The following is a 12,592-nucleotide window of genomic DNA, read 5'->3' as shown; positions in this document are numbered from 1 at the left end:
AGGCGTTCGTATCCCGAGGTACCACTGTATTAGAATAACCACTTCTATCTCTTCCAGTTTGCTTCAAGGTTTTTGACATTGATCGAGACGGGATTTTGTCTCAGGTTGAACTTGAAGAAATGGTTGTTGCCCTTTTGGAGGTTTGGAAAGATAATCGTATTGATAACATTCCAGTAAGTTGCATTCAAAATTAATGGCCTCTCCCCCCTGTCTTTGTGTTTGTATGTGTTTAAATACAGGTAGTCCTTGTTTAGCAGCCACAATTGGGACCAGCAACTTGGTCGTTAAGCAAAGCGGTCACTAAGTGAAACTGCGACTGTGCTTATGATCTTACTTCAGCTTTCCTTTGCTTCACAGACCTGTGAAGATCATAAATGCGAGGATTGGTTGTAAAGTGGCTTTTTCATCACCATTGTCACTGCAAGTAGTTGCTAAACAAGGCAGTCACTAAACAAGGACTACCTGTATTGGGGTTTATGAAAAAGAAATACACTTTTCTCAGCTGAATTTTATTTTAAGTCATAGATCCATTGGATTGGACAGGGCAGTTGAGGATCCTCAAAGCTGGTCTTCTGCTGAGTGCTTTGTAGGTGGAAAGCCATGTTAGTCTACAGTAGCCAAAAATCAGAAGGAGTCAGTCTCTTGCTGAGTACTGAAATTGAAAGTAAAGTAGCCTTGGCTTCTGCTTGACCACCTTGCTAGGTTGGATTTTTCATGCTAATCCCTCAATGGTTTAACTTGCACACTGTTTTAAAATATGCCACTTTTACTAATGATTGACAGAACTTTGATCAGAAACTGACTTTCACATTCTGTAAACTGACTGATTATACAGAAGAGTCACAAAATCAGACAAAATAGCTTGAATCCAGAATGATCGTGCATGGAGCGGACCAGCTAAAATCAGTGGGACAAGTCACTTGCTACTAATTTAAAGTTCATTGATTTTAGTGGATCTGCTCTGCATGGATTCAGTGTAGACCAAAATAACTCTCAAAATAGTGTTTGTAGCTGTTATGGGATCTTTCTGTTCTCCTCTTTTCCAAGGAGTTGCACATGAATTTGCCTGATATTGTAGAAGATATTCTAAACTCACACGATACCACCAAGGTAAGAAAGCACATTTGCATCTTATTGTCTCTTATTGCATAACGAGAAATCAACACAGAAATAGCTTCAAGAAACTGAAATGGCCTCTGAGTTGGACAGTAGTGAGGCTGACTCAAGCTGGTGAGTTAACTAGTGCGTGGAAAGTTTATTTACTGTGAAATTGATCTGCATGGTATCATATGCAGAAAAAAGCTGGAGAGAATAAAAAGCATAAAAAGAAATCATTTCTTTACTTTCATTTATTAGACATTACATATATAGTGGCAGAAATCCACTGAACTAATGAATGTAATTACACTTGCTGTTTACAGTTATAGTAAAATTATAGAACAAATATATTTTTTAATTGGTCCGTTCCTTCTGCTAGGCTTTCATTGTTCAGCTACATTCTCCTAAGCTCCTGAATATGAGAAGGGAGAGCTATTATTTTAAAGATATTAAAGTATCAGAACATCCCCCCTTTTTATTCTATTATTTTTCACAGCTTCAGATGATAGTCAGCTAGTTACCTTGTTCTGGCTATTATATCAAGTACCTCTAGAAAACTACCAAAAAATATCAGTAAAAACAGTACCCCTGAAACTCACCACCACCCAAAGAATCTAATCCTGTCCATAGCTCAATGGGACTTGTCTTCAATGTGACGGTAAACCTATGTAAAACCTGTTTAACTGCCATTGTGCCCAGCCAGAAAAACCGGAGTGGATAGTTTCAGGAAGGTTCAAATGAAAATCAAGATTATTGAGAGTAGTTGCAAATCTGTTGTTCTCCAGGGAAATCATGCCTATTAATTGATCAAACCAGCTTCAAATCTACACATAGGACATTTGATTCTTGGTCAAAACCTTTCTTGATAAAACAACACTTTATTTTCCTTAAAATATCCATATTAGTTTGCATGGGAGAGATGATGTGTGTGTGAGAGAGAGAGAGAGAGAGAGAGAGAGAGAAACCATTGAGCAAACACTTTGGAAAAAACCCTCATTGATTCTCTTTGCCTCCTTCTTGTTTCAGCTTGGTCATCTCACCCTTGAGGATTATCAGATCTGGAGTGTGAAGAGTGCTCTTGCCAACGAATTTCTGAATCTGCTTTTTCAGGTATGTTTCCTGCAGGCTGAAACCTCCAGTGGAAGGCAAGTCTTGGATTTGCCCGCATGCTTGGCAGTCATGGATTGCTGAATGCCACATCAGCTCTTGGAATTGCATTCCTGAGAAATTTGTAAAATAAAGATGACATGGTGTAATATGTCATGTGTTGTTGTTCATCTGAGGTTGTATTTACCTACTTTTGAGAACTGCGAAGGACCAGATGATTTTTATTAGGTCCTGATAGGTAAAACCATAGAACTCAAAGAGGGTGTACTTTCTTTTTCACACGACTGTATGTTCACTGCCTTGAATAAATAAATAAAAGGCGGGATAGAATAATAATAATAGTAGTAGTAGTAGTTGTAGTAGTAGTAATGATGGTGATGGTGATGGTGATGCCCAACTTAGTTGGTACATGTTGTGATGTCTTAGAAGACCTTAAAGCACAATCTACTGGTTTGAATGGGGAAAAAGATGTCCTGTAAGACGCACAAGAACATGGAGGTGTTCAATAGCATAAGAGTTGTTGCATTTTCTGTTAGGACATACCTGCTCTTTCGAATTGGGGTGGGCAGCCTTTTTGGCAAGCATTACATTATGCCTTTAGACCAAGGATACACATGTCTGTGCTGAGCTGTAGCTTTAGACAGTTGATGCCAGAATTGCTAGTCAGCTGAGTTTGTACTAAGTGGAGTTGGCAGGGGATAAATCCAGTGTTACAGCCAGTGCCTCCCTTTCAGAGAGGGCAGCAATATAGAGACATTTCAGCATGCTGATAAGGATGGAAAATGAAAGCTGCTCTGAAATGATGATTTGCATCCTGGAAGCAGAAACTTTGGTTTGGCACAATGTCTGAATTGAGATGTTGTCTGTGATAGCTTCAGCTAGCTCTGGCCAAATGTTTCCAGCTGCCTGTGGGCTCAGTTGTTTATCTTGGATAGGAAGATGTCTTGTATTGTTGACCCATCTCAGTTCTGTCTGCTCTTGACGGCCTGTTGATGCTGGGGATTGAACCTAAAACCTTCTCCATACCCAGCAGGAGCTCCTCTAGGTTTGATCCATTCCCACAGAGCTGTCCTCAGTCTTGCAGCCATAATGTAGTGATAGTTGTCCAGAGGGAATATGTTGACACACCATTTAATTGCCAGATATTTCCTCCATGCACTAGGAGCTTTCCCAGATACATAGCACCATGAGTGAAGCACCACTCAGAATCCCAGAATCTTAGATTTGGAAAGGACCTTTGAGGTAATCTGTGCCAACCCCCTGCTCAGTGCCAGATCCACTAGAGTCTTTCTGATGATCTGTTCTTCCTGCTGACAGCTCATCCAGGCAGGCCATTCGTCCTGACATTTTGCCTGAATCTGTTCCTTAGTACTGGTCCTGCCCTCTGAGGCAATAATGAATAAATCCACTCCCTCTTCCTTGTGACAGCCTTTCAGATATTTGAAGACTGATGTAGCTTCCCTTAGGTGTCTTTTCTGTAGGCCAGTGTTTCTCAACCTTAGGTGTCTTTTCTGTAAGCCAGTGTTTCTCAACCTTGGCAACTTTAAGACGTGTGGACTTCAACTTCCAGAATTCCCCAGCTAGCATGGCTGGCTGGGGAATTCTGGGAGTTGTCCACACGTCTTAAAGTTGCTAAGGTTGAGAAACACTGCTCGAGGCTAACATACTCCAATCCTTTACAACTCCTCATAAATCTTGGTTTCCAGACCTCCCATCCCATTTAGTAGCCTTCCTCTGAACGCCCTCTAATTTGTCACTGAAATGGTATGTAAATGAGGTTAGAGTTAGTGCAGGCAGAACAGTTATTTCAGAAAATATTATCTTTGGTATATTGACTGCACCCTTTCACAGACAGAGCCTAAATGTCCATGCATTGGTAACCTCACACTTAGACTACTTTAGTGTGCTGTCTATGGAGCTTCCCTTGGATGTGGAATTGAAGCTACAGTTCTCCAGAACGTAGTGTCCAGGTTGCCGATTGGGTCACCTAACCATGTACCTGTTCCATCTTTGCTGAAACATCTGCTCTGCCTGCCAATTAGCAGCTGGGCCAGGTTCAAGTTTTCCTTATGATGTTTAAGGTCCTAAACAGCTTGGGATTCCTGACTGTCCTTGTAGACATGGTTGATGGTTGGGGTAGGTTTTACTGTGCGTGTTTCATCTTGCAGATGCTCTTGGTCAGCTTTCTCTCTGGTGGCCTCTGCTCTCCTGAGGTTCATGAGATACTATCATCTTTTAGGAATCTGTTAAAAGGCTTAAGTCTTCAACCAAGCCTTCCCTGAATGAATATCAGCTACACAGTTTTTGTTTCTGTTGTTTTTCTTTTCCCCATTCTTTTTACTGCATGCAGTTTTCATACTGCTTTTCAATGTATTGGGCATTTCATATTTGTCAGAATATATGTATTGGGAGTGGCATAAAATATAGAATTTAAGGTGGAGGAAAAGAAGGAGCATCAGAAACCCATGCTGGCTTAATATTTTGAGAATTGCGATCCTAATCCATCTGGAGGATGCCAGGTTGGGGAAGGCTGGCTTTGTGTGTCACGGGAACTCTCCCACTTCTCCAGATTCCTTCTCTCTCCCTTCTTATTTCAACTTTAGGGAGCATTTAAGCATTCAAGCACATCATCATCATCATCATCATCATCATCATCATCATCATCATCATCGCCCAGAGTGTCTTTGCAGTGAGATGGGTGGTGACAAATTTGAAATATAAATAAAATAAATAAAAATAATCACTTGTTAACTTGAGTCATTTTGTCTGGCATGAGTAAATTGTCCCACCTTCTCTTTTTCACTCCCATCCCTTTTTTCTAGGTGTGCCATATAGTCTTAGGTTTAAGACCTGCCACTCCAGAAGATGAAGGACAAATCATTAGGTATGTCTGATCTTCTGACATCACCTTTTAAATTAATTCCTAGAGACTCTTCCCTGGTTTAGAATAAGATGCACACTTTGGAACAGGGACTTAAGCAAAGTAACCTCTTCTTCTGATCAAGAGCTTGGAAGAAATAAGATGCATCAGGACTTAATGTGCTACCTCCAGATTGGGACCAAGAAAAAGGTGTTCAAGCTAGATGGTATATAAAGGGAAGCGTGTCCTGCTCTTACTTGCATGCAGTAAGCCAAGAATCCTGTTTTCTTAAAATACAGGTTCTGGGTTCATGTATTCTTTGCCATGGTTTGCTTTAACTCTGTTTTGTCAGAGAAATTATAGAGGGTGGTTTCACAGAATGCTAAGCCATAAAGCACGATTTACAGATAAGGGTCTTCAGGTTCACATGTGCTAACCTAACCACAGGAAACCAAGCAAATTTCCCCTTATTTATCCTTACGTTGCAACCCATGAAATCTCAGTTGACAGCCCCAGCAAAAGCCTTTGCTGACCAGTAGAGACGTGGCTTTTGCCATTTTGTGGCAAGAAAAATGCAAATTGTATTTGAAGCCCTAGAGGTGGCTTAGCACAAACAAACAAGGAAACCCCAAATCCCAGCAAATAGGAAAATCCTGGTCTCACCCATATATGTGATGCAGCCTTGCTTGCTTGGCCCACTGCAGCTCTCAACCTCTACCTCCCATCCATTAAGTGCAGGCTCTGGAAGAAAAAAACACCCATACCTGGCTTACACAATGTGTGAATCAAGGCTGTGTGTGTGTGTGTGTGAATTAAATGCAACCCACATTACTTCTTTACTTCTCCTCTGTAGACTAAGCATCCAAACCTGCCATTTTGGTTTATTTTCCATACACAAGCCAACATGAACCATTGATTTAAACCTAACTTCCAATTCTAGTTTGTTTGCAATCGGCTAATTACAGTAAAAGTCTAGGAACCTGTGAGAACTTTAGTGGAAAAGTTAACATCAGTTCTGCAGGACTGTGTTAGCAAAAAAACCAGAAGGTTTAAACTCACCTGGTGTCTGGTTAGATGGGACCCAGTGTTTTTAAAGCATCATTTCAGCAGGTGATCATGAAGTCACTGAGTTTGTTATCCTCATGTAAGTGAGTCAGTGGGTCTCATGTCAGAATTCAGTGGAGTTTATCTCTGAATAGACACATGGAGAATTGCACTATTCTGCATGATGCTTTTTATCTCAACTTTAGTGAGTTTGGGACCACACCTATATTACATATCTATACAGGAATATTGTGACACTCCATAATATATGTGAAGCACTGAATGTCCTCCCTAAAAGCCTAGTGGAAATGTCATGGAGCATAATGGCTTAGAGCAGTGATGGCGAGCCTATGACACACGTGTCAAAGGTGACACACCACGATGTTTTGGGTGACACACCAGCATTCACCAATACCCGACAACAGCTATTCTCCCTGAGTTACCAAAGAAACTGAGTTTGTTTTACTCATATTTCATTTTTGTAATTATGTGACATTTCTTTATATAATACATAGCACCACACATGATTGGGCTGTATTTTTTTAAGTAAATTAATATGTAAAGAATTGTTTTTCTTTTGTTTTGGGGGAGTGACACGCCAGCAGAGTCAAGTTATGGAGTCCTTGGGGTTCTCTGAGCTTGGTTGTTTGTTGGTTGGTTGAAACAACCAAGCTCAGAGAACCTCAAGGACTCCACAGTTCAACCCTGAGCTACAGATATTCTCTTCTGTTAGAGTCAAGTTAGGCATTTTCCTAATTTTTTACATGCCGAGCCCAAAAGGTTCACCATCACTGGCTTAGAGAGTATTCTGCAAAACAAGAGATCACTAGAAAGAGAGGGAGATCTCTCTCTCTCTCTCTCTCTCTCTCTCTCTCTCTCTCTCTCTCTCTCACACACACACACACACACACACACACACACACAATGATGAGGGGGGAGGATTGGAAACATTGCGGTCAGATTGAAATGAAATATGCAAAAGGCAGCTAGAACTAATTCTATTGTTAAGGTAGACATTCAAAAATGAGTTGTTAAAGATATAACAATGGCATCCTGGGGCTACTGAGCTAATGGGTACATATAATATGATCAAAACCTCTGTCCCCACTCCAGCCACAAACCTATTGTAATTAAAAAGAGCACAGTTGTCAAAAGATTCAGTTGGATTGCTAGTTCCTGAATCGGGAGCAAGATTTTTACCTCGCTACAGGTGTTAATTAGCTCATCAGGGCCAGATTCCTTTGTAATCACCCAGTGACTGCTTTGTGAATGGCCACTGTTAACGACATAATTACCATTGTTTGTACCTATTTCGTTTTCTTCTGTTTACATTCCCTCCTCTCTCCCCAAACTATATTGATATAGTCCTCTGATTCCTGATAGTATTTTTACAGTTTTGATATAATGGAATTTAGTCCAGCTAAAGACATACATTTATAAGGAAGGCGTTCATGCTTAAGGTGCTAACCTGGCCACTGTTCCAGAATTCATTATTTGAAAGCATCATTCTGACAGTGGCGTGCAAGTTGCTATGAACACCTGAAGGCTTTACATCTCCTGAGCTAGCCCCACTCCAGATAAGTTTGAAAAGGCACTCTGGAAGGTGCCAGGTTGAGAAGTCTTCACTGTGTAGATGTTAAGCACAAGCCTTGTTAAGTATTGCACGACTGACCTCATTTTGTGTTTTCTTGCCATAGAGGCTGGTTAGAACGAGAAAGTAGGCATGGCCTTCAGCAAGGGCACAACTGGTTTCTCATTGCAATGCAGTGGTGGCAACAGTGGAAAGAATACGTCAAATATGTAAGTCACGTACTGCACTTGGAAAAGATCATGGCTGAATCCAGAAACCGATGAATAAATAGTGTGCCAGTGTCTATGCACCAGAATGAGATGGCAGTTGAAGTTCCCTCACACCCCTTAGGAGAAGGACTGTTGTTTTCCTAAGCCAACACTGGATTCAGACATGTGCTGTGAAAACCCATTAAGCTGTTATATCCATTCCTTGGCATTTTCTGTTCCTTTTGTGCATGTTTTGGATAAAAACACGGTACCTCTTATTGTTCGGATACTTTCTGCTTCATCTTGGTGCCCCCCATTTTTAAAAGGAAATTATACATAGAGTTTGTTACACAAACCTTACATCCAGTGTTTTAAAGCAAAAAGTTGTAAACATTAAAATCCAAATGAAGTGGTTCAGGATATTGAAATGAGGAACAGTTTTGATTTAGATCAGTGTTTCTCAACCTTGGCAACTTTAAGATGGGTGGACTTCAACTCCCAGAATTCCCCAGCCAGCTTTGCTGGCTAGGGAATTCTGGGAATTGAAGTCCACCCATCTTAAAGTTGCCAAGGTTGAGAAACACTGATTTAGATATATTTGATGTGACTAGAGCAGAGACAGGAGGAATGGTGCCCTCCAGGTGCTCTGACTAAATTCACAGAATTCTGCTTGCTGGAGATTTTGGGTGCTATAGGTCCACACTACTAGAGGGAGCCATCTTGGGGAAAACTGGCCTAGATAGCCGACAGTAGCCCTTCAGGAATCCCAGCCAGAATTTCTCTCTAGCATTCCTGGTAATTGAACTTTCAGCCTTGTGAAACATATACTTGAGCCATAAACTTCCCCAAAGTAACACAGGGATTTGAACCTACAATCCTGAGTGTTGTAGGCAAATGTCTCTATTGCTTAATCCATGAGGTTGCCAGTAAAGTGATCATGAACCCTGCATAACTTGGTATTGTGCTGGCAGATTTCTGGATAACCTTGCCATCTTTAGGCTGGCTGGTGATTGAATCATAGAATCATAGGGTTGGAAGGGACCTTGGATTGAGAGAGAAGCAACCCCTGGTTCTGTTCATTGGGTTGAGTGAGGAACCATGAAGTCTTCTGCCCCGTAAAACAGATTTCTAAAGACTTTCTCTTTAGACCAATTCCTGCTTCTGTTTGAATCCATGGATTCCTTCTCTGATCTTAAGGTCACAAAAACATATCCAAGAAGTGCTTCTCTATAGTCACTGGACCAATTTTCCCATGGATGCTACCTTCACCTTTTAAGGCTTTCATTGGTATTATCCATCAAATGATGGAATTTGTATCTACTCCTAGCAGCCATCAATTTGGACCACTTAATTTAGTTTAATCCAATAGGAACTCTTGTTTTATCTTTGTGAAAGCTGATCATTTGAGTCTCTTCTCCTCTCGTCCCCCTTAACCAATGAAAACTGAAGGTCTTTGGCAAGTTTACAATCCCATACACAGCCCTCCACTCCAAAGAAATGGGCATGGGAAGTACTTGGGCCTTTCTGTGCTACAATCTCACCCCACAATTCAGTTCCGTTTTTCTTTTCCAATTTAGGATGCTAGTCCTGTTACGATAGAGCCTTTGCCTATCTTAAATGGAGGTAAGACTTCTCTCCTGAGTCCTGGGACCCCCATGTCAGAGCAGGGAGAAGACAAAACAGGTGCTTCAAATAACTTCAGTGCCACAGAAGAAAAGTTTTCAGATAATATTTCTACTGCATCAGAAGCATCAGAGACAACTAACAGCAGTAAGCATCAACCCCAAAAGCAACAATTGCCTGACAAACTGTGTTATTTCTAAAGGGTTTTGAATGTAGGCTAAATGTGTGAAAATTGCCAAACCAGATAGGATGTATTGAAGGATTAGATGCACTTTTTCAAACAGAAGCATCAAGTGGACATATGAAGCAATAGGAAAAAAAAATTGGCATTCTGAGAAGAAGAAGGAGGTGCCAAGATCCTGCTGTAAGAAGCTCACTGGCTATAAAAAGTGGTTTTCCAGATGTTATTGAACCAATAACTCATAGCATTTTCAAGTCAGTATAGCTGGTGGTGAGAGTTGGGGTGAGTTATAATTCAGCAGTACCTTGAGGGCCACTAGTTTCCTACCCTGGCCTAGAGGCAATAGGCTAGGAAAAGGCTGCTTGATGTTCTCCACTGGTCGTAGTGGATGGATGGGAGTCCTGTGTATCCCAAGTATCTGGAGGACCCCAGGTTGTCCATCACTCTAGTAGAGGTAGAGGAAGGGAGGAGAAGAGAAACGGCAATATAGTGTAAATGAAGGAAGAATTTTATTCAATGATACCTTCTGGAAGACTGGGTTATTAGGATGCTGTGCCCGAATCTTCCAGGAAAAAGTAGATTTTGGAGAGAGATTTGGAAAAGAGTGAGATTCATTGTTAATGTCCTAGTCCCATGTTATATGTTATCCATTTCGTGGTTGGCATGAAGATAAGAGTTAGCTTAGTTTTCATTACACCAAGACAAACCAGTTTGCAATTTGGGACTCCGAAAGGAGCAACTGTACCCCGGTTGTGCGGAATTAGCTTGAGTAAATAGCTCCTTTCTTCTCTCCTGTGTAAGTCAGTAGCTATTGTTTATGTTTGTAGATTGATAGAAAGTGTTTTATTAGTTTCAAATAAGCCTCATCTGCATGCTGTAGAAGTGCTCTTAAGACTGCGGTTGAATTTTGAGAATTCATACCTTTCTTTTCATGGCTAAAAATGAGTTTGGAGACATTACATAATAGAGATTTCTCTGAAATTAGGAAAGTCAAAATAATTTGGAGACCTAAGAGTATTTCATGAGTGCCCTGAGTCATGGGATCTGCCATTCCTATTTTTCAAAGGATCAGTTTGAATCTTACTTACTCATTATAATTTGGAGACCCTCCTTATTGATTATTCACCCCTTAACTCTGCATATTTAATGCTTATTTTTGCTTCAATCTCATTTATCTTCCAGATTTTCTTTATGCCACCACCCCCAATGCCGAGATGTGTTTTGCTCGACAGCTTAATTCTTCGGACAATAACAATCAGTGCCTCCTTGCATCTAATGGGAATATATTACTGCAGCTGCTGAATCCACAGCGGCCTGGAGCTATTGATAATCAGCCACTTGTAACACAAGATCCCGTGAAGGTAGGTGTCTTATAAGTAAAAACAGTAGTGTTTCTAATAACTTTATTGAGGTGTTAAAGCTTTGGCGGACTATTGTCCATGCATCTTTGCTCCATGAAACCTTCTGCCCTTATAGATTTGTTAGTTGTTTAAGATGCCGTAAGTGTTTAAGAGCTTTGTAAGTGAGCTAAATGTGGCTATCCTTCTGGGAAGGCGTGCTATCCCTGCTAGAAAATGATGGGAGAAGAACTGTCACAACCTGATACAACCATGAAATCTATTTGCTCCCCCTCCATCGCATGAGATTTCTAGGTGGTATAAGGAACAAATGAATCTCTTAAAACCTGATAGAGAATAAACTATTTTCTGGCATCCTCAATAAAATGGCAGTAAAATTTCAGCTGCAATGGTAGACTGAGAAATAATGAGGATTAAAATATCTGGGTCAAAAGGAGCATCTTAAACTGGCAGTGTGGGGATGGTAATTTGATGCTGGAGAGCAGCGTCCCCTGCCACTCCATTCTCCTCTTCCATAAGGAAGTTACTTGGGAAAATTCAACAGTGGAGGATCTTAAGCAGGGATGGGTGTTCTGTGGTCATAACAGTTTCCAACAACCCTGATTGTTACTTTTGGAAGAAGGAACCCTGGAAGTTATAGATCAATAACATCTGAAGGGCTGCAAGTGTTCAGCTCCTATTTTAAGGCAAGGGCAGACTGGGGTAAGGAAAACACTCTTTTTCAAGTATTTCGAGCATTAAAAATATCTGACAGCTCCATGAAAGGGCCTGGAACTGAATCGGTAGTCAGTTTGGATGGAGTGATGAGAACTAACTTTGCAGTACAATTTAAATTTGCGCAGCTGAGTCCCACACTAAACAAGTTGTGTTCAAGATATTTGCAAATCTTATTTTTAGCTTATTTGATTCATTTAAATGCTGCTCTTTAGCCAAAGACTAAGCAGTGAAACAGGATTGCAGCCTGAAGACAATGCTCAAGAAAAAGAGATGGGGAGGGAGAAAGGAATAGGTCAGCACAGGGCCCATTTCTTAACGTATCATACACTTGCTAATGCTTGCATCTCCATGGTTAGAAAGAAGTGGTTCATTGCCAGAAGAAACAGCAGAGTCACCATGATGAACAAAGTATGCAAATAATCCAAACCCCTTTAGTGATGACATCTGTTTTGTGAAATGGGATGGTCTCCTTACTGTGGCTCAACCTATTATATTAATGTGCATTAATTCTTTACTTGGTTTAGGATATTTAATCTTCCTGCATGGAACAGCTTCAAGAAGCTGGATAAAGGAGAAACCCAGAATCTGATGTTGCTTTCTTTTAATTTTTTTAAGGCTCCATCATTGACTTTGGAAGGTGGGCGATTAAAACCATCACCCCAATTAATTCAAGGGAAAAATTATGAAATTGTCCCAGAACCAGTGTGGAGGGCCCTCTACCACTGGTATGGAGCAAACCTGTCTTTGCCAAGACCAGTAAGTACTGAAAAGGGGCAATGGTCCTCTAGATTATTATCCTAGATCAGGTTCTTCAAAACAGGTGTA

At 40.8% G+C, this 12,592-nt stretch overlaps 1 protein-coding gene across 3 annotated transcripts in view; it reads left to right on the top strand.

Annotated features, from left to right (window-relative positions):
• USP32 (ubiquitin specific peptidase 32) overlaps positions 1-12,592 on the top strand; it is a 155,069-nt gene that overhangs the window by 100,138 nt on the left and 42,339 nt on the right. For all 3 annotated transcript variants that reach the window (XM_088152594.1, XM_088152593.1, XM_088152592.1), the window contains exons 8-15: positions 58-173; positions 1,048-1,110; positions 2,125-2,208; positions 5,028-5,089; positions 7,807-7,909; positions 9,466-9,658; positions 10,875-11,053; positions 12,383-12,523. In XM_088152594.1, coding sequence (XP_088008720.1) covers positions 58-173; positions 1,048-1,110; positions 2,125-2,208; positions 5,028-5,089; positions 7,807-7,909; positions 9,466-9,658; positions 10,875-11,053; positions 12,383-12,523 — 941 coding nt within the window. The remainder of the gene's footprint in view (positions 1-57; positions 174-1,047; positions 1,111-2,124; positions 2,209-5,027; positions 5,090-7,806; positions 7,910-9,465; positions 9,659-10,874; positions 11,054-12,382; positions 12,524-12,592) is intronic.

Source organism: Python bivittatus, unplaced genomic scaffold (genome assembly GCF_059951505.1).
Source record: "Python bivittatus isolate LINGU-HERP-01145 unplaced genomic scaffold, Pbiv_v1 ctg000690_np1212, whole genome shotgun sequence".
Lineage (NCBI taxonomy): Eukaryota > Metazoa > Chordata > Lepidosauria > Squamata > Pythonidae > Python > Python bivittatus.
Note: the sequence above shows the minus strand (reverse complement) of the source record. Positions and strands in the feature narration are given on the sequence as shown.